Source organism: Bubalus kerabau, chromosome 7 (genome assembly GCF_029407905.1).
Source record: "Bubalus kerabau isolate K-KA32 ecotype Philippines breed swamp buffalo chromosome 7, PCC_UOA_SB_1v2, whole genome shotgun sequence".
NCBI classification, from domain to species: domain Eukaryota; kingdom Metazoa; phylum Chordata; class Mammalia; order Artiodactyla; family Bovidae; genus Bubalus; species Bubalus kerabau.
This window is the reverse complement of record NC_073630.1, coordinates 75,560,868-75,581,673: the sequence shown is the minus strand read 5'-3', so window position 1 is coordinate 75,581,673 and position 20,806 is coordinate 75,560,868. Positions and strand designations below refer to the sequence as shown.

The 20,806-nt window shown below is 37.3% G+C and overlaps 1 protein-coding gene across 4 annotated transcripts in view; it reads right to left on the bottom strand.

Moving 5' to 3' along the window:
* CEP135 (centrosomal protein 135) overlaps positions 1-20,806 on the bottom strand; it is a 79,921-nt gene that overhangs the window by 25,568 nt on the left and 33,547 nt on the right. For all 4 annotated transcript variants that reach the window (XM_055588634.1, XM_055588635.1, XM_055588632.1 and 1 more), the window contains 4 exons: positions 18,168-18,320; positions 17,139-17,291; positions 12,072-12,149; positions 1,144-1,295 (listed from right to left, as the gene is read on the bottom strand). In XM_055588634.1, the coding sequence (XP_055444609.1) occupies positions 1,144-1,295; positions 12,072-12,149; positions 17,139-17,291; positions 18,168-18,320 (536 nt within the window). The remainder of the gene's footprint in view (positions 1-1,143; positions 1,296-12,071; positions 12,150-17,138; positions 17,292-18,167; positions 18,321-20,806) is intronic.

The following is a 20,806-nucleotide window of genomic DNA, read 5'->3' as shown; positions in this document are numbered from 1 at the left end:
TAGATTTGGCTCCAGACCACCCCAGTAAAGAGAATATGGCAATAAAGTGAGTCACGTGGATTTTTGGTTTCTCAGGGCATATAAAAGTTATGTTTAAGACTCACAAACATAGAAAACAAAACTATAGCTACCAAAGGAAAAGGGGGAGGGGTAAATTAGGAGTTTGGGATTAGCAGATAAAAACTAGTATATTTAAAATAGATAAACAACAAGGCCCTACAAATTAGTATGCAAAAAATAGATAAACAACAAGGTCCTATAGCACAGAGAACTATATTCAATATCTTATAATAAACCATAAAAGGAAGGAATATGAAATATATATGTGTATATATAAATATATATATACTAAATCACTTTACTGTACACTGAATCACTTTGCTGTACACCAGGAACTAACACAGCATTGTAAATCAACTATACTTCAGTAGGAAATAAAATTAAAATTCAAAGCCATTAAAAAATAAGTAAATTTTTTAAGAAGCTGTGTTTAGATTATACTGTAGTCTGTTAAGTGTGCACTACATCTGAAAAAACAATGCACATACCTTAATTAAAAAAACTTTATTTCTAAAAAATACTAACCATGGTCTGGGCCTTCAGTGAACTGCTGTAATAGTCAAAGCTCACTGAAGACAGATCATCATAACAAATATACTGAGTTTGAAATATTGAAAGAATTACCAAAATGTGACACAGAAACACAAAGTGACCAAATGCTGTTGGAAATATGTCACCAATAAACTGGCTCGACGCAGGACTGCCAAAAACCTTCAATTTGTAAAAAACACAACATCGGTAAAGAGCAATAAATTGAAGCCCAATAAGACAAAGTATGCCTGTAATCTGTTAGGGAGATGTCTGAAGGAGGCAGATACAAAAATTTGCCTGCAACCATATCAATCTATGAGTCTTTAAAAGTACAGGTACTCAAAACCTACCCAGATTCATACAGTAAATAAAAACCTCCCAAGATCAGTCCCTCAATCCATACTTTACAAAGGCTCCCCCGGTGATTCTGTCGTTAAGGGCAGCTTTGAGAATTACTGCTTTTCAAAGACTTAGCCCAAAACACCACTGTTACAAACCATAAATAGTCACAAGCTAATTCTCAGAAGTGAAATAAAACTTCAGTAAACTTACCTAAGGGAGTTCATCTCTGTTTTCTGATGAGATGAGTCACCAGCCACATGGCTAAGTTTTTGAGCTTGGAATTTTGCTTTTTTCTCTAAAGACTCCATTGTTTCTTTCATTATAAATATTTTAGACTTTAATTCACATTTTTCATTTTCAAGCTATAATTTTAAAAATTAATAGGGATATGTCTCAGTTTCTTTTCCTTAAGCACTCTTTAATATTTCTGGATGAAAACTAAGGAAATAAATTAGATATATTTAAAAATACATTAAAAGTCATGTTTTAATGTATTTATACTTTAGGTTCTAGATGTAAGAGCAGGTAAACAAATTTATCTCTCCTCTTCAATATCACTGAAATCAAAGAAAAAAGGAAAGGCAAGAAAAGAAGAAAAGAATATGTCCATAACAGCAATGAAACAGGAAGGGAAAACACCAGCATAAAAAAATTTCTAAAAAAAGTAGATAGGACTGAATTGAAGAAAAATCAGGACAGAAAATACTATAACTCAACACAAAATGGACAAGACTTATATAAAGAAAGTGAACATTTTCCTCAAGAGCACAAAACACAACCTGACGATGTAGACACACCATCTTTCAGAAGGGGAAAACAGTATTGGAAATGGATTAAAGTTTCCTAAAATAATTGTAAATTCCATGAAATTTCAGTAAGAATCCTAACAAAATCTTTTTAAACTAGATAAGTGACTTAGATTTCATTCTTAAATTTATTTAGGGGAAAAGAAAGTTAAGAAAAAAACAGTAAAAATGGGGGGAAAAAGAATGCAGCTAGACTTGTTTTATGAGATATCAAAATAAATTTAAAAGCTACTATAATTAAAACAGTATGAATTTCACATGTGGACAAGGCAAACATATCCCTGATGTAAATTTTCAAAAGGTAGCATTTTAAGAAAGTGGGAAAAGAATAAACTCTTTAAAAACTAGAGTTGGGACAGCCACTCACTGGAGACAAAAAATAAGCTAGATTTCTATTTCATTTTATATACAAAAACAAATTCTAGATTTCTATTTCATTTTATATACAAAAACAAATTCTAGATTTCTATTTCATTTTATATACAAAAACAAATTCTATCTATAAAACTCAAAACCAAGAAATACTAGTGATAAATTTAAGTCTGCCAGTTAAGATGGCAGACTGACCGCACACATTTTTATCTCCTCTTCCTCTAGAAACAGTGCTAAAATGACAGTAAACAAGGTTAAATATGATACTCTTAAGGACAAAGAGAACAAGAAAGAAAACAAGGGTGAACCGGTGACTGCAATAACTTGTAGGAATATTCACTGCAGCACTGTTTACAATAGCCAAGACAGGGAAGCAACCTACATTCCCACTGATAGAGGAATAAAGATGTGGGACACATATACAATGGAATATTACTCAGCCATTAAAAAGAATGAACCAATGCCATTTGCAACAACATGGATGGACCTAGAGAGTGTCATACTAAGTAAGTCAGACAGAGAAGGAGAAATATTGTATGACATCCCTTATATGTGGAATCTAAAAAGAAATGATACAAATGAATTTACTTACAAAACAGAAAGAGGCTCCCAGACTTAGAAAACAAACTTATGGTTGCCAGGGTGAAGGGACAGTTAGGGAGTTTGGGAAGGTCATGTACATATTGCTATATTCAAAATGGATAACCAACAAGGACCTACTGTATAGACATGGAACTCTCCTCATGTGCCAGCCTCATGTGCCAGCCTGGATGGGAGGGGGATTTGGGAGAGAATGGATACATGTGTACATATGACTGAGTCCTTTCCCTGTTCACCTGAAACGACTACAACAGTGTTAATCAGGTATGCCCGAATACAAAAGTGTGAAGAAAAAAAAAAAATTGTGAAAGACAAAAAACAGAATAGTGGTTCAGAGTGGAAAAAAAATACAATCTAAAGCAGTTTCTGAACTTAGGAACTAATGATGTTGACACTAAATAATTCTCTGTTGTGGGGGGCTGTCCTGTGTATTGTATGTTGTTTAGCAGTTATCTCTGCCCTCTGCTAACTAGATTCAAGAAGCACTTTTCCCCCTTAATTGTGACAGACAAAATTCTCCAGATACTGCCAAATATTTCTTAGGAGGCAGAACTGACCCCAGTTGATAATCACTGACCTACAATGACCACGGTCAGGAATACCAATGAGAGGTCAGCTGACTTACACTGAAGCTGAACACATGAAGCCATGAAGTGGTGGGGGAGGGTCACAAGGAAAACTGAACAAGGAGACTGGCTGCAAGTCTATAACTGGGATGTTCATATGAGCATTCCAGTTACTTAGTATGACACTCTCTAGGTCCATCCAATGATGTTGCAAATGGCATTAGTTCATTCTTCTTAATGGCTGAGTAATATTCCATTGTATATATGTACCACATCCTCTTTATTCCTCTATCAGTTATCTCTTTCTAGAAAATCAAAAGTACATTAAAAATCATAGAAGGGCTAAAAGATAAAGTTGAGTCAATCTTCCAGGAAGTGAGAAAAAAGTCAAAGAGAAAATAAGAAGGGATAAGAACATCAGATCTTTTTAGGAAGTCTAAAACCAACTAATAATAGTTTGAGAGAGAGAGAATAGAATAGTATAGTAAATTACCAAAGAAATGAAAACAGGAGATAAAGAGAGAAAACCCTAAAACTTTTCAGAAATAAAGACATGTCATGTACAAAGGACTCGGTAACAGAACAGCATTAGACATCTCAAAGAAAGCTGAAAGACAAATGAAGGACAGTATTCAAAATTTTTAGTGAAAATAATTTTCCAATTGAGAATGCCAATTGCCGAAGCCAAATCATAAATTTGAAAGCTGAATAAAGACATTTTCCAACAAATAGACTAGCAACAAAATTTCCTCCCATGTATTCTTTTTCAGGAAACTGCTGGAGAAGGTACTATGCCAGAAGAAGGAACAAACCAAGAAAGAAAAAAACATGAGGTTCAACAAAGGAGGGGCAGACAGGGAAAGTCTTATGAGGACAGCTATGGAGAGACATAGTCCATAATGAAGCAAGAAGATAGAAAGCTCAAGAAGGAAGGTCTTTAGGGGGGAAAGGACCAGAACCGATAGGTTAAAAAATATATATATATTGAAAGGCATGTGGCAGAAATAAAGTCCTTGATAAGAATTAGCAAATGAAAAACAGAGAAGTAACACAACACAAAATGAAACAAAACAAAAGCGATGAATAACTCTAGGAAAGTGGTCTACAAGAAAATAGGCAAGAGTAATATTGTCCCACTTAGCTGAGTCATAAACCATGAGAAGTCTTAACAATATAAACAATAACTATTAAAGAGAGTAAAACATCTAATTAAACTATGTTAACGTAAAGGGGGAAAAAAGGGGGAGTGCTAAGCAATCAATAACATCCTGGAGACTCACTCAAAAATCTTAAATCCATAAACAGCACAAGCAGTTATTTAGAAACAGGGAGGTAAACACCAGGAAAAGAAGTTAAACAGTTGTGGATGGTAATGTGTGGGATAGGGAAGTGAGAAGGAAAAAAAAATTGCACTAAAAATTCCAGAATTCTTATACTACAAACAAAAGTACAAACAGTATAAAGATTAAAAACATGAATCACTGGCTTAAAAAACACTATGTGAACCTTTGAAACTACTGTGAGCAATCTCCAATCACATCCCTTAACCCCTGCCCACAGTAACAACTATCTTGGGTCTCGTGTTTCTCATTTCTTGCTTGTCTTAGCACACCACATCTGTATCAATCTCCAAACAACATACAGTTTATGTGAGCATGTTTTGGAACTCTACATGAAAAGAATCATACTGCATGTTTTCTTTCTTCTTCTGAAGAATAATTTATTTGGGGCTGTACTGGGTCTTTGTTGCTGTGTGGGCTTTCCTCTAGTTGTGGAGAGTAGGGGCTACTCTCCAGTTGAGGTGCTCGGGCTTCTCACCGTAGTAGCTTCTCCTGCTGCAGAACGTGGGCTCTAGGGCACAATGGGGTTTAGTAGCTGCAGCACATGGGCTCAGTAGTTGTGGTTCCTGGGCTCTAGAGCACAGGCTCAAATACTTGTGGCACACAGGTTTAGCTGCTCTGCAGCATGTGTGACCTTCCCAGATCAGAAATCAAACCCGTATCTCCTGCAATGGCAAGTGGATTCTTTACCACTGAGCCACCAGGGAAGCTCCTGCATGCTCTCTTCAACGTATTTGTAAGATTCATGCATGCTGATGGTTGTGCCTACTGTTTTTCATTTTTGCTGCTCTGTAACACTCCATTGTATGACTTGCCACTCTTTATTTTCCTCACAACTGACATCTAGATTGTTTTCTATTTTCTGTCAGTGAGCAAACATTTTAGGTTTTGTGAGCCTTATGGTCCATTGCCACTACTCTACTATAACACAAAAACAGCTGTAGACAATGTATTAACAAATGAGCGTGGCTGTTTCAATAAAAATTTTTTTGCAAAAACAGACTGGAGGCCAGATTTAGTCTAGGGGCCATAGTTTATTGACTTTGATTCAGGGTTCAATGGATTTGTTGACTAATAGGAGCAATCTATTGGCCAACCTAGAACAATGCCAAATTATTCTTCAAAAAGGTACCAGTTGGCACTCCCAGAAGCTTCACATACTAATAAAACTAGCTATAACTTGTTAATTTATGATGACCTGAAAGATGTGTAATGATTTTATTTTGGTTTTAATTGGCATTTCCTCTATTTTTGAGGTAGAACATCTTTTTATATTAACCATTTATAATTTCTTCTACCGTGAAGTGTCAATTCACAACTTCTGTTGCGTTTTTTAAGATTAAATGTACAGCAAGTTGTTCTCTCAATTAGTGGCTGTCTTTTCAATTTATAGCTATTTGATAAAGATATTGCTGAGTGCTGAAGAATTGATGGCTTTTGAACTGTGGTGTTGGAGAAGACTCTTGAGAGCCTGTTGGACTGCAAGGAGATCCAACCAGTCCATCCTAAAAGAGATCAGTCCTGGGTGTTCATTAGAAGGACTGATGCTAAAGCTGAAACTCCAATACTTTGGCTACCTCATGCCAAGACTCGTTGGAAAAGACCCTGATGCTGGGAGGGATTGGGGGCAGGAGGAGAAGGGAACGACAGAGGATGAGATGGCTGGATGGCATCACCGACTTGATGGACATGAGTTTGGGTAAACTCCAGGAGTTGGTGATGGTCAGGGAGGCCTGGAGTGCTGTGATTCATGGGGTTGCAAAAAGTCGGACACGACTGAGCGACTGAACTGAACTGAACTGATAAAGATATTCCTATCAGTGTGGTCCTATTCATCTGTTTTCTTTAAAGGTAAACTTGTTTGTGTCTTGTTTAGGAGTAAACACTCTGGAATCAGATACCTGCTAGCTGTATGATCTTGGGCAAGCTTCCCCTCTGCCTCACTTTCCTTATCTGTGAAATAAGGATAATATTAGCACTTACTGCTTATAGTTGTTGTGAGAATTAAAATTATATGTACATGAATATATATAAAATGTTGAGAAAATTACCTGACACACAGTAAATGCTATATAAATGACTGCTATTATTATTCTGCTAAGGTAAAATAGATTTTCTCTTGTATTTTCCTTTAAAATTTAGAGTTATTTCTTGAACACAAGGATGCAAGTAACCCTGAACTGATTTTTGGGTCTGGCATATATTTTAGGTAGGATCCAATTCTTTTTTTACATACATATATACGAAGTAAATTGTCCCAGAAACAAGTGAAGTGAAAGGGGCTCAGGTGTGTCCCACTCTTTGCAAGTCTAAGGAAATCTTCCAGGCCAGAATACTGGACTGGGTAGCCATTCCCTTCTCCAAGGGATCTTCTGAACCCAGGGATTGAACCCAGGTCTCCCACATTGCAGGTGGATTCTTTACCAGCTGAGCCACCAAGGAAGCCCATCCCAGAAACAGTGTTACTGAATAATTCTCTATCCTGTTGATCTGAGTCCTCTATATATCGAATTTCCATAATTTGTGGGTTTGCTTTCTACTGGTCTTATCACTCTTGCTGCTGCTGCTAAGTCACTTCAGTCGTGTCTGACTCTGTGTGACCCCATAGACGGCAGCCCACCAGGCACCCCCGTCCCTGGGATTCTCCAGGCAAGAACACTGGAGTGGGTTGTCATTTCCTTCTCCAATGCATGAAAGTTAAAAGTGAAAGGGAAGTCACTCAGTCGTGTCCAACTCTTCGCGACCCCATGGGCTGCAGCCTACCAGGCTCCTCTGTCCATGGGATTTTCCAGGCAAGAGTACTGGAGTGGGTTGCCATTTCCTTCTCCACTTTTAATCCCTGAGAATTAGTCCCTTAATCCCTTCATATCTACTAGGACAAGTTCCACAGTGTATTTTTCTTTAAAATTTCTTTGTGATTCCTTACTCTCTGCTTCCATGTAAATTTTTAAATCTATTGTCAATTTTCACACACACGCACACACATCATGTTCTTGGGATTTCAGATGAAACTACATCAACTCTACAGATGAATTTGGGGAGGATTTACATTTTATTTTTTTTTTTTCAAACATGATATCTGTTACCTTTTTAATGAACTGTCACCTTTTTAATAAACCTGATATGCCAGGAGCCACCACGGGAGATCCCACCCATGTCAAGGTCATGTGGAAGAAATCTGACAAGCAAGGCTGATCAGAACTCAAGGGACCCCCTGAATCTGCTCGAGCATCTACCCCAAAACCAGAATCTGTCTGTCTTACTATTTTGTGCCTTTCACCAACTCTTCTGTCATTAACAGGGGGCTATCCCCGACCACCTTTCTCTGGAAAAAATCAACTTAGGGCTTTAGTTAATAAGTCTCCTGGGCATGATAGGAGTGTTTCAATTCAAACCCCTCTGTTGGCATTCTAGCTTGCCTGACAGGTTTATCCATACTCTTGCAATTAACACATGTGATTGTTCACAGCTCCCCAGCCTTGAAAGGCAAGGGAAGCCAAAACATTCTAAAGTCCTAATGAGCATAGAGTCCTTTAAGGGATGAAAAATTATTAGAATAGATAGTACTGGTAAAGGGCTTCATTACTGGGCCAATGCTTGCTGCCAAGTTCCCATATCCCTTATCCATTGTGCACCTGGGAGTGCATTAGCTAACATAGCTGGGATGTAAGAAAAACAAGTAGCAACCACATCAGACCCTTGAGCTAATTGGCTCTTTCTTTGCTGTGACCCACTGCACCTTTGCTCCGTGAGAATGTAACTTTATTTAGTATTTTCTGAGGCTGAGAGAAATAAAGAAAAAACACTTCAAGGGAAAATAAGTTTTCTGGTTGAGCAGCCTTTATCAAAAAAGGGTCGTAAAATGTCCACAGGCCTCCAAGGCCAGAAGATATTGTACACAACATTGTTTATGGGAAAGGTATGCAGAAAAAATCCTGGTTTTGATAAAGACAAAACAGATGTAATGTTTGGGCTGACTCTGTATGACTTTGCATCTTTCATTTCCCTCTATGTACAAGTCAAGGTATAAAAGTTCCTTTTGAAAATAAAGTTATAGGCCTCGCTCACCGAAGCTTGGTCTCCCCGTGTCATTCTTTTTTTCCTTTTCCCTCCTTTTCTCTCTCTGTTCTTCTTTCAGGGTGACTCCTTGGGGCACAGGGCTCTCTGAGTTCACTTTTTTGCCTGGGCTTCTAAGACCTGATCGGGAAGGCACCCTGCGTCTTCACCAGGGAGGGGGCGTCTTGCGTCCTCACCCCACCAAGAGGGCGCCTGAGGCCTCCGTGAACAGAGCAAGTTCCGCGCCAGGAGCTTTATTGGCTTTCTGTGTTTATCAAGGAAGATCAAGCCCTGCTCTCTGCTTTGCTATCCTCTCGCCTAGGTCGTCATCCTGAGGGTACCCCTGGATCCTGCTGGGGCTGGACCCCGGCACTGATACATCACTTCATTTATTTAGATCTTTCTTAATGTCTTAATAAGGTTATAAAATGTTTTCTATTAAGATCCATCAAAATTGTACACAGACATCTTGTATTATTTCTTGCTATAAAAATGGTATGGATTTTCTTTTCATCTATATTGCTTTGTCATGCTACTGTAATTCACTGTGCGTTCTGAATCAGAGGATTTCTGTGTTTCCCATAATACCTAGAAAAGTATCAGTTATTATATCATGAAATACAGCCTCTCCCATATTCTATTATAATCTCCTAGAATTCTGACTAAATAAATGTTGGACACTTTACTCTCTAAGGCTTTAAACTTATTTTATATTTTCTATCTCCTACTCTCTTGTCAATGACTTCTAGTACTTCAGATATATTTTCCAGTTTATTAAGTCATGCTTTCGATTCTGGGCAGGCTAGAGTGATAGACACCCTTATTTACTAAAAATTTAGGCAAAATACATGGAACAATGGTTTTAAAGACACTGTGCATCAGGCAGTCATGTATAGTGACCCTTAAGAGACATGAATACGTGAACCATGAACTTCCAGATGTTCAAGCTGGTTTTAGAAAAGGCAGAGGAACAAGAGATCAAATTGCCAACATCCGCTGGATCATGGAAAAAGCAAGAGAGTTCCAGAAAAACATCTATTTCTGCTTTATTGACTATGCCAAAGCCTTTGACTGTGTGGATCACAATAAACTGTGGGAAATTCTGAAAGAGATGGGAATACCAGACCACCTGACCTGCCTCTTTAGAAACCTATATGCAGGTCAGGAAGCAAGTTAGAACTGGACATGGAACAACAGATTGGTTCCAAATAGGAAAAGGAGTACGTCAAGGCTGTATATTGTCACCCTGCTTATTTCACTTATATGCAGAGTACATCATGAGACACTCTGGGCTGGAGGAAGCACAAGCTAGAATCAAGATTGCCAGGAGAAATATCAATAACCTCAGATATGCAGATGACACCACCCTTATGGCAGAAAGTGAAGAGGAACTAAAAAGCCTCTTGATGAAAGTGAAAGAGGAGAGTGAAAAAGTTGGATTAAAGCTCAACATTCAGAAAACTAAGATCACTGCATCTGGTCCCATCACTTCATGAGAAATAGATGGGGAAACAGTGTCAGACTTTATTTTTTTGGGCCCCAAAATCACTGCAGATGGTGACTGCAGCCATGAAATTAAAAGACGCTTACTCCATGGAAGGAAAGTTATAACCAACGGTTCAAAAGCAGAGAGATTACTTTGCGAACAAAGGTCAGTCTAGTCAAGGCTATGGTTCTTCCAGTGGTCATGTATGGATGTTAGAGTTGAACTGTGAAGAAAGCTGAGCGCCGAAGAATTGATGCTTTTGAACCGTGGTGTTGGAGAAGACTCTTGCGAGTCCCTTGGACTGCAAGGAGATCCAACCAGTCCATCCTAAAGGAGATCAGCCCTGGGTGTTCATTGAAAGGACTGATGCTAAGGCTGAAACTCCAATACTTTGGCTACGTCATGCAAAGAGTTGACTCACTGGAAAAGACCCTGATGCTGGGAGGGATTGGGGGCAGGAGAAGGGGATGAGATGGCTGGATGGCATCACCGACTTGATGCACATGAGTTTGGGTGAACTCCGGGAGTTGGTAATGGACAGGGAGGCCTGGCATGCTGCGATTCATGGGGTTGCAAAGAGTCGGACACGATTGAGCGACTGAACTGAACTGAACTGAAGAGACACGAAATAAATGAGACGAGTCTTATCTCTGTTCCAGCTTGTTGCTGGAAGAATTTCTAGGCTGTGGCACAGGAAAAGGAACCCACCTGGACTTGGTGGTTCCCCTAAATTCAGACTACAGGACTGAGAGTCAAGGGAGGCCAGAGCAGTTAGAATTTGTAGGGCAGATACTAGAGGAGTAAGAGCACAGGGTTAGAGCTCCAGAGATCTACAAAGGGTGCCCCTGAATCTTCAGCTGAGCAGAAGCTCAGTCCACAAAAAACTACCCAAGGCCAGGGAAAGAGCCATCAAAGAACTAGAGGGAACTGTACTGAGGGCTCATGCCAAGTCAGGAATAGTTTCTTTCCCATCAGTCATTTGAAAACCTTGTAATTCATGGGGCAACAGGTAGCGAGCGTACCCAAAAAAATTTGGTCTCAGCAGTAAAACAAAATTAGTCCCAAACTAAATGCTCCTCTAGTCCCACCTAATTAAGCTTAAAAGCAAAACCAAAAAGGATCAAGCTACTTCCATCTGACCGAACTGTATCATAGGACAAACTTCAAGAGTGTTTCTAGGAATATAAGCTCTCCAGCAACCAAAAAAATAAAATAGACAATGTCTGACATCCAATCTAAAATTACCGGGAATGCAAAGAAGCAGGAAAATACAACCCAAGTGGAAGAGGAAAAAAAATCAACTGGCCCAAGGTTGATTGAAACAGATAATAAAATTAGTAGATAAATAAAAACAGTGAAGACATGGAAAAGGAAACTAGCCAAAAGAAAACACAGTGAGAAAAAAAAAAATTTATCAAAACACTTACCAATTTGTTAAAAACCCTATCTCTAGTGAGAGCAATAAGGAATGAAAAGGAATTTCACTTTTACTCTAAGCCTATATTACATGATTTTTTGTTAAAAAAAACAAAAGAGCAAACAACTATCATAGCTAACACTTAATGAATGCTTATGATATGGCAGCGAATATTCTAGGTTCTTGATGTGTATTAATTCATTTAATTTTCACAAAAACTCTAAGAAATAAGTTTGAGTACCATTTCTATCTTACAAACAAAGAAATTAACAGATAAAAAGTTTAAGAAATTTGCCTACAGAAAACAGATGACAGAGATGTATTGATATGAACCTATGTACTCAATCTTCAGAGTACATACTCCTAGTCAGTCACCAATATACAGCTTCTCTAAAATATTATTTTGTAATTTTAAAAACATACAGTACATTAAAATATAATTGAAATAGTCATTCATACAAAAAAATATACCCCAAATCCAGTTTGATAAATTACCTGGTGATTAACACATGTCAAATGCTCAATAGTTTTCTCTAATTCTGATTTTCCAAAAACACTCATTTCTTGGAGATGCTGTAAGAGAATTTTATAGAAGATGTTCATAAGCAATGCAATTCTACAGTACTATTTTGTCTTTTTATAACACAGAAATGTTTTAGAAAGAAAATCACTAGAAATTTTACAAAAATGATGCTTTCGGTTGAAAACAAAAACAAGAGTTCTTCATCTTTTACACTCTACCTCCATGTGTAACTGTGACAGAAGACACAGACTGATATGGGTTCATTTATAAAGATTTATACAGATCAATCCATTAGCACAACGATAAAGGGAAAAACCCAGCAAATTAAGTAAGCCCAGAAGTATGCCCTCGTGAGAGGAGACGTAAGAGGAACAGACTACAAAGGAACAACAGATGGGATCAGGAAGACACAGAAAACAGAATACTACAGGGTGATGCAAGAGTTCAAAGTTTCAAGAGTGAGCTGGTCAATAATATAAACACAAGTGTTGTTATTTTTGGTTATATTAACTTGTCTGACTCTTGTTGATGCTAAGTCCAGGACAAATGATATGCTGGTGCTCTACGAGAATTTTTCGCACCAATTCTTACTTCCATCCATGTTATTAAAAATGGGCTTCCCTCCTGGCTCAAATGGTAAAGAATCTATCTGCCTACAATGCAAGAGAACCAGATCCCTGGATCGGGAAGACCCCTGGGGAAGGAAATGACAATCCATTCCAGTATCTCTGCCAGGAGAATTACATGGACAGAGGAGCCTGGCGGGCTCCAGTCCATGGGGTCACAAACAGTTGGACACAACTGACACTTTCACTACTATTTATTAAAAATAAGTTAAGACATCTGATGTTTGGATTATATATTTCATTGAAAAAGTCACTCTACTGGAGGCCTTTTTTCATTTACTAAATCATTCAGCCAGTACTGAGTACATATTATATACCAAGCACCAAGTAAGGTGTGAGGAATACAGTAAAACAGATAAAGTCTCTGATGTCATAGACATTATAGTCTAGTAAAGATAAACCTTAAACAAGATATTAAAATAAAATTCATGAATATTTTGCTAGGAAAAGGAACTTGAAGGCAACGTACTGGAAGGGAATCAGGGATCCAGAGTTCACTTCCTGTGTAAGGAAATGACTAACCTGGCTCTAAAGGGTGAATAGAAATCAACCAGGTGAGGAGACTGAAAGGGATAAAGGAGTTTTCAATAGCCTATGTTAAAGACAGGGGCACGAGAAAGTCCATTAAGCCTGGAGTTGAGAAAATGAGGGGTGGGGAGTGGGGGGTGGGGAGGGCTGAGCTTGACCATGATGTAGCAAGGGCCAATCACGGAAGTCCCTGAGAACAGTTAATGGATTTTAAAACAGGAAGTGAAGTAAGCAGATTTACATCTTTGAACAATGACTCTGACTTCACTGTAAAATACAGATTTGAGAGGCCACTGATACACTAGTGCAGATGAGAGAATAATGGTCAGAATAGGATGGTAGCAAGGGAATAGAAACAAGCAAAGTGATGCAAGAGAAACCACTGTGAGCCAGGAGCCAGAGTCTTTGTGACTTCATTAGCTGGGTAATCTTAGGCAAATCATTATTACTATTTTTTTATTAAGGTATAGTTAATTCACAATATTACATAGGTCTTAGGTATACAACATAATAGTTCACAGTTTTTAAAGATTTACTCCATTTATGATTATAAAATACCAGCTATATTTGCTGTGCTGTATAATATATTCTTGTAGCTTGTTTATTTTATACAAACTCATTAGTACCTCTTTTAAACATTTTTTTTTTTTTAATTTTTATTTGGCCACATCACAGCATATAGAATCTTAGTTCCCAGACCAGGGATCAAATCCACATCCACTGTTCTGAAAGTGCAGTCTTAACCACTGAACAACCAGGGAAATCTAATTCCCTACCCCATCTTGCCCCTCCCCCAACCCCTCTCCCCACCAGTAACCACTAGTTTGTTCTTTGTATCTGTGAGTCTGAGTCCTTTAGACTAGCTTGTTTCATTTTTTAGATTCCACATTTAAGTGATAACATACAGTATTTGTTTTTTTCATTCATTAGCTTGTTTCATTTTTTTAGATTCCACATGTAAGTGGTAACATACAGTATTTGTTTTTTTCATTCACTAGCTTGTTTCATTTTTTAGATTCCACATGTAAGTGATAACATAAAGTATTTGTTTTCCTCTGACTTATCTCACTAAGCGTAAAGCCTTCCAAGTCTACCCACATTGTTGCAAGTAGCAAAATTTAGTTCTTTTTTATGGCCAAGTGGTACTCCATTGAAAATACATACTACAGCTTCCTTATTCATTCACTGATGGACACTTCAGTTGCTTTCATATCTTGGGAACTATAAATAACACTGCTATAAACATATATCTTTCAAATTACTGTTTTTACTTTCTTCAGGCATATACCCAGGAGTAGAATTGCTGGATCATATATTATTATAGATCTATTTTTAGGTTTTTGAGGAATCTTCAAACTGTTTTCCACAGTAGCCACATGAATTTATAATACCAACAGTGTACAAGCAATCCCTTTTCTCTACATCCTTGTCAACATTTGCTCTTTGTGGTCTTTTTGACAATAGCTACTCTGACAGGTATAAGGTGATACCTCATTGTGGTTTTGAGTTTCATTTCTCTGATGATTAGCGATGGTGAGTGTCTTTTCATGTGTCTGTTGGTTCAGCAAATTATTTAAACTCACTGTAACTCAGATACTGCATCTGTAAACACTGCCAACTGAAAAGGCAACTGTGAAGATTCACTGACAAAGCCCTTGTAAAACACATTTAGAACAGTTTCCCACATGGAAAGGGTGTAACACATGTTACATATTATTAGAAGTAGCATCAGTAGGACTTTGTGCTTAAATGAGAGATAGGAGTTTGCAGGGAGAGAGGACTCAGTGATGATGCCTGGGTTCAAAAACTGGGTGGGCAGTGAAATAACAGGAAACTAGTAGAGGAGACTTAATGACTGAGAGGATTAGTTGAGTTTTTATGTAAAAAATCTGTTGTAAACTCATAAATCCTGCCTCCTGTAATCCAGAAAGAGTCTGGTAATATGAATGTCACTTTTTCTGAGTTTTTGGTACTACTGTACTTTTTAATCCTTTTACATTCCTTAGTCATTTCAATAGATATGAAGGATAAATCAGTAGCTTGCACTAAAAGTTGCCATATTGCACAGAAGTTTTCCATTTGGTAACTGTGACACTTATTTTTATAAAAAAGCACTTTCTGGAAGGTAATTTTTCAGAAGATTCAAATTAAAAGTACTCTGTTGGGGCAAAACTTGAACTGAAAATCTATGACATAATGACCATCTTTATAATACTTAAAAGTTCTTATTCTTAACTTTAGGTACTAATTTCTAAACATTAATTCAATAATATTTATTGGAAGTAAACTATGGAGGCTATAATAGTAACAATAATAGTTAACACTGAGTTCTTTTAATGTACTGAGCACTGTTAAGTGCTTTATGTATGTTAACATTTTGGAGAGATTATGAAATAAAATACTGCCCCCTAGATATGACACCAAAAGCACAAACAAAAGAAAAAAAGTAAATTGGACTTCATCGAAATTTTAAAATATCTGTGCTTCAAATAACAATACTAAAAAAATGAGAAGACAACCCACAGAATAAAGGAGGGAAAATATCTGCAAATCATATATCTGACAAGGGGATTGTATTGAGAATATATAAGTATTCTTACAACTCAGTAAGATAATCCAATTCAAAAAAAATGAGCAATGGATCTGAATAGAAATTTCTATAAAGAAGATATACAAGTGGCCAAATAAACTTATAAAAATAAGCACTTTAGTCATCGGGGAAATGCAAATCAAAATTAAAAAGGATACTGCTTCACACTCACCAGCATGATGATAACAAAAAAGATAGATAGTAATAAATATTGGTAAGGATGCAGAGAAATTAGAACTCTAACCCCTGCCAGTGGGACTAAAAATGACACAGACACTTTGGAAAAACAGCCTGGCAGTTGCTCAAATGATTAAAGTTATCGTATGACTAGGTATACATCTAAGACAAAAGAAAACATACCCACACAAAAAGTTGTATACAAATGCTCACAGCACCATTATTCGTAATAGCCGAAGAGCAGAAACCCCCCCAATGATAAAGAAAATGTTGTCTATCCATACAATGGAATATTACCCCATAATATAAAGTAATAAAGTACTGTTACATATGACCTAACAGACGGACCTTGAAAACATTATGCTAAGTTAGAGAAGCCAGACAAAAACAAAAAAAAAACACATACTGAATGGTTCAATTTATATGAAATGTCCAGAGTAGGTAAATCTAGAGAGAGAATGTAGTGGTTGTCTAGGCCTTAGGAGGCTGGGAGATGTTAAGAGTGACTGCTAACCAGTACAAGAGTTTCTTTTTGAGGTAATGAACATGCTCTAAAAGTGATTGTGGGGATGGCTGAACAAGTCTGTGGATATACTAAAAACTAATGCATTATACACTTTAAATGGGTAAATTCTATGATATGTGAATATCTCAATGAAGCTTTTTTTAAGGGAAAAAAAAAAGATAATCTCCCTCCATATGAGGGAATTCCTATTGAGATCAGAGTTGGTTCTTTTCTATAAATAAACAGTTAATAAATGTTTTAGGCTTTGTGGACCATACAGTTTTTACTGCAATTACTCAACTCTGCCACTGCAGCATGTACATGAATGAGTATTCCCACTAGTAAGTATTATCAACAATGAAATCTGAATTTCACAATTTTTCATGTGTCATGAAATGTTCTTCTTTCAATTTTTTTCAATGATTTTAAAACGTAAAAACCATTTTTAGCACGTTGGCCATATAAAAACAGTGTTCTGGATTTGGCTGATGGGCCATGGTTTGCCAACTCCTGATCTAGATTCAAAATAGTTATATCACAGGAAAACATAAAAAAAGACCTCCTTTTTTCTCAATAAATTACCTTTTAAAAATAAGTCAATCTAATTACTTACTTTTAACTTGTCTTTTAAAGCTTCCTTTTCTGCCATAATCCTTCTTAAGTCAGATAATGCAAGTTCTTTTTCCTTTTCTATAAGACTAACAGTATTATGTGAAACTGTAGTTTGGGTAGAGTCTTGTCTTAGTGCAGATAATTCTTCCTGAGCCTTAAAGTAGTAAAAGATATAAATTAAAAAACATTGGATATACTCCCAGTTAAAAAAAGGAAAACTAAACATATGCTACTTTTGCTCTCTTCCCAAATGCCACCAAAATGAGAGTAAAAGGATTTGAGTAATAATAGTAATAATTAAAACAAAAAGACAAGAAGATGGAGAGAAGTGCCAACCACAAAATTTTGAAAGCCAAATAGCAGATGGACAACTACTAATTAAGTAAGCAGACCCAAGAAAGCTGAAATCTAAGCCAACTGCAGGAAAAGCCCAGAAAGTAGATCAATTTGTACTGCAGAATCCCAAAAAAACTCCAAAAGTAAAAAAAGCTTCTTCAACTTGGCCTTTTAACTCATATATCTTTCTCTTCCTCTCAAAGTAGCAATAGGATTTCATGGGAGATTGGTATGAGAACAAATTTTGGTGATAAACACCATGCTTTATTCAGACTTACCTTGCCTTCTGACAACTGAGGCTTGTAACTGGTCCAACTTACAGTGAATTTCCCCTCCCTATCCCTCGAAGCTAAGTCCTTAATATCCAATGTATCCAATTAGTTAGTGCTACCCACTGTAAGATACACATAACCCAACATGAGTGAATCCCAAGGACACACCTGACTCAGAGTCAGGCTGAGACCCATTCAGCAGTTTGAGAAATAGGGAATTATCCCAAAGTGACCCATAGATAGGCTAGAAAAGAGGAAAAATAAATATGAAAAAACAATAGAAATCTCTGCTTTGGGAACAGGATGATAGTAGAAACTCCTAACTATGAAGGAATAGCCCTAAGATCCATACACTACAGTAATATAAAGGATATATACTGGTTCCATTATAGTTAACTGGTGTTACATAATCAATATCTTACTTCATTATATAAGACACTTAGTTTATCTCTTTCTGCTGTCAATAATTTAACATTGGACTGTATATCCACCATGTGCTTTTCAAATCTTTCTAGCATACGCTGAAGTTCGTCTCTTTCTCTTGTGATGAGATGGATATCCGAGTCGTAATCACCCTAAAACATAATTCAAGACAGAAGTTATCATTTGTTGTAATTATCACCGCATGGTTGCCACAAGGATGCTGATGATGAGACTGACTGAAAGATGTGAACAGACAAAAAGAACACAACTTCCTTTAATGTAATTAAAGAATACAATTATTAATCTATAAGGAGAGCAGGAGAGAGAATGCTGGCAATACTGGGGCAAATTTCCAGGCCTTCAAGGGCCCAGCAAGAGACCCAGCTGCCACTAATCCTACTTGATTAGATCCCATCAGATGCTTCAATTGTCATTCTCCCCCAGTTGTTTATACTGGTGTTGTAACTAAAGTATAATCCCCAGACCAGAAGCATGCAGTATCTGGGGACATGCAAGGCATGCAAATTTTGAGGTATATCCCAGACCTACTCAATCAGAAACTTTGGGGGCAGGGCCCAGTAACTGGTTTATCAAGCCTTCCAGGTGATTCTGATTCATTTGGAGTTGGGAATCACTAGTTTATAACCCTCTCCACGGGAGGAATCAAGAGGGTATGTGTATACCTGCTTACCTGCTCACCCAGTACAAGTAACTCTAACAGCCTAGCACATTCCTCAGCGTTTCCTAAGACTAAATCCAAGATCAATTTCCCAGGCATACCAGCCCCCAACTGTCCCAGCACCAAACCTAGGTGAGGTCTATTTTTTATGCAATCAGATAAATATAAATACTTCTACCAGACGGTGTACATTAGGATATTCACTGAATAAGCAAGTACTTCCAACATTCCTAAAACAAGATTATGCCTATTATTCCATTATAACTTAAAAAAAAAAACATTAACTTCCTACTGTAGAAAATAAATATGGTAAATGTACACACCTGGTGTCTGTGGTATATTAATGTTCAAGTACTATATGCAGAAGCCCCAGATAGTGACAATCTGGTATTCTGCTACATTGGAAAGCATCCTGATCTAGGTCAATATCTACTATGCACATGCCATGTCCAAAGGACACTTGGTAAATGGTAAATATCCGTGAAGTATCCTTCACCTGCCACTTGGAAATAAGTTATCCTCTTGGTTAAGCAAGAAAAGTCAAGGAAAAATGAATGAGAATAGCTATCTGGACATCTTAAAGGGTAAAATGTATCTGTATTACAGGATAGAAGCAATTAGGGTGAGGACTTAATTAACACTTAAATAATGATAAAAGAAAACCTATAACTTAACCATATTTAAATAAAAATATTTTTACAGAAAGGAGGTGGTATGCCTAGATTTTAGAAAAGGAGAGCTCAATGAATAAGGATTTGACAGTCTGTTTTCATCATTGTCTCGGTCTCAGCTTAAACGCCACTCTCTGTAAGGAGTCCTTCCAGATTCTCCAATCTAATTTAGATCTCCCTCTATATACTCTCATAGCATTCTGAATATTTCCCGTATTCTTTCCTCATTAACACTTACTATAAATGAAATTATAAAGTTATTTACACAACCGGGTATTTAATGTGTCTTTATCACTAAAACCAGACATCAAATTGCCAACATCCACTGGGTCATAGGAAAAGCAAGAGAACTAAAAAAAAAAACAAAACCCTGCTTCATCAACTATGCTAAAGCCTTTGATTGTATGTATGGATCATATGGATCACAACAAACTGTGGAAAATTCTTAAAGAGATGGGAGTACCAGAGCACCTTACCTGTCTCCTGAGAAACCTGTATGCAGGTAAAGAAGCAATAGTTAGAACCGGACATGGAACAATGGATTGGTTCAAAATTGGGAAAGGAGTACATCAAGTTTGTATACTGTCACCCTGCTTATTTAACTTATATGCAGAGTACATCATGCAAAATGCCAGGATGGATGGCTCACAAACTGGAATCAAAACTTCCAGGAGAAATATCAACAACCTCAGATATGCAGATGTTACCATCCTAATGGCAGAGAGTGAAGAGGAACTAAAGAGCCTCTTTATGATGGTGAAAGAAGAAAGTGAAAAAGCTGGCTTAAAACTCAACATTCAGTAAACTAAGATCATGGCATCTGGTCCCATCACCTCATGGCAAATAGATGCAGAGAAAGTGGAAAGAGTGACAGATTTTATTTTCTTGGGCTCCAAAATCACTGTGGATAGTGACTGCAGCCATGAAATCAAAAGATGCTTGCTCCTTGGAAGAAAAGCTATGAAAAACCTAGACAGAGTATTAAAAAGAGAGATATCACTTTGCTGACAAAGGTCTGTATAGGCAAGGCTAGTTTTCCAGTAGTTGTATACAGATGTGAGAGTTGGACCATAAAGAGGGCTGAGAGCCCAGGAATTGATGCTTTCGAATTGTGATGCTAGAGAAGACTCCTGAGAATCCCTTGGACAGCAAGGAGATCCAACCACTCAATTCTAACGGAAATCAACCCTGAATATTCACTAGAAGGACTGACGCTGAAGCTGAAGTTCCAATACTTTGGCCACCGGGTATGAAGAGCAAACTCATTGGAAAAGACCCTGATGCCAGG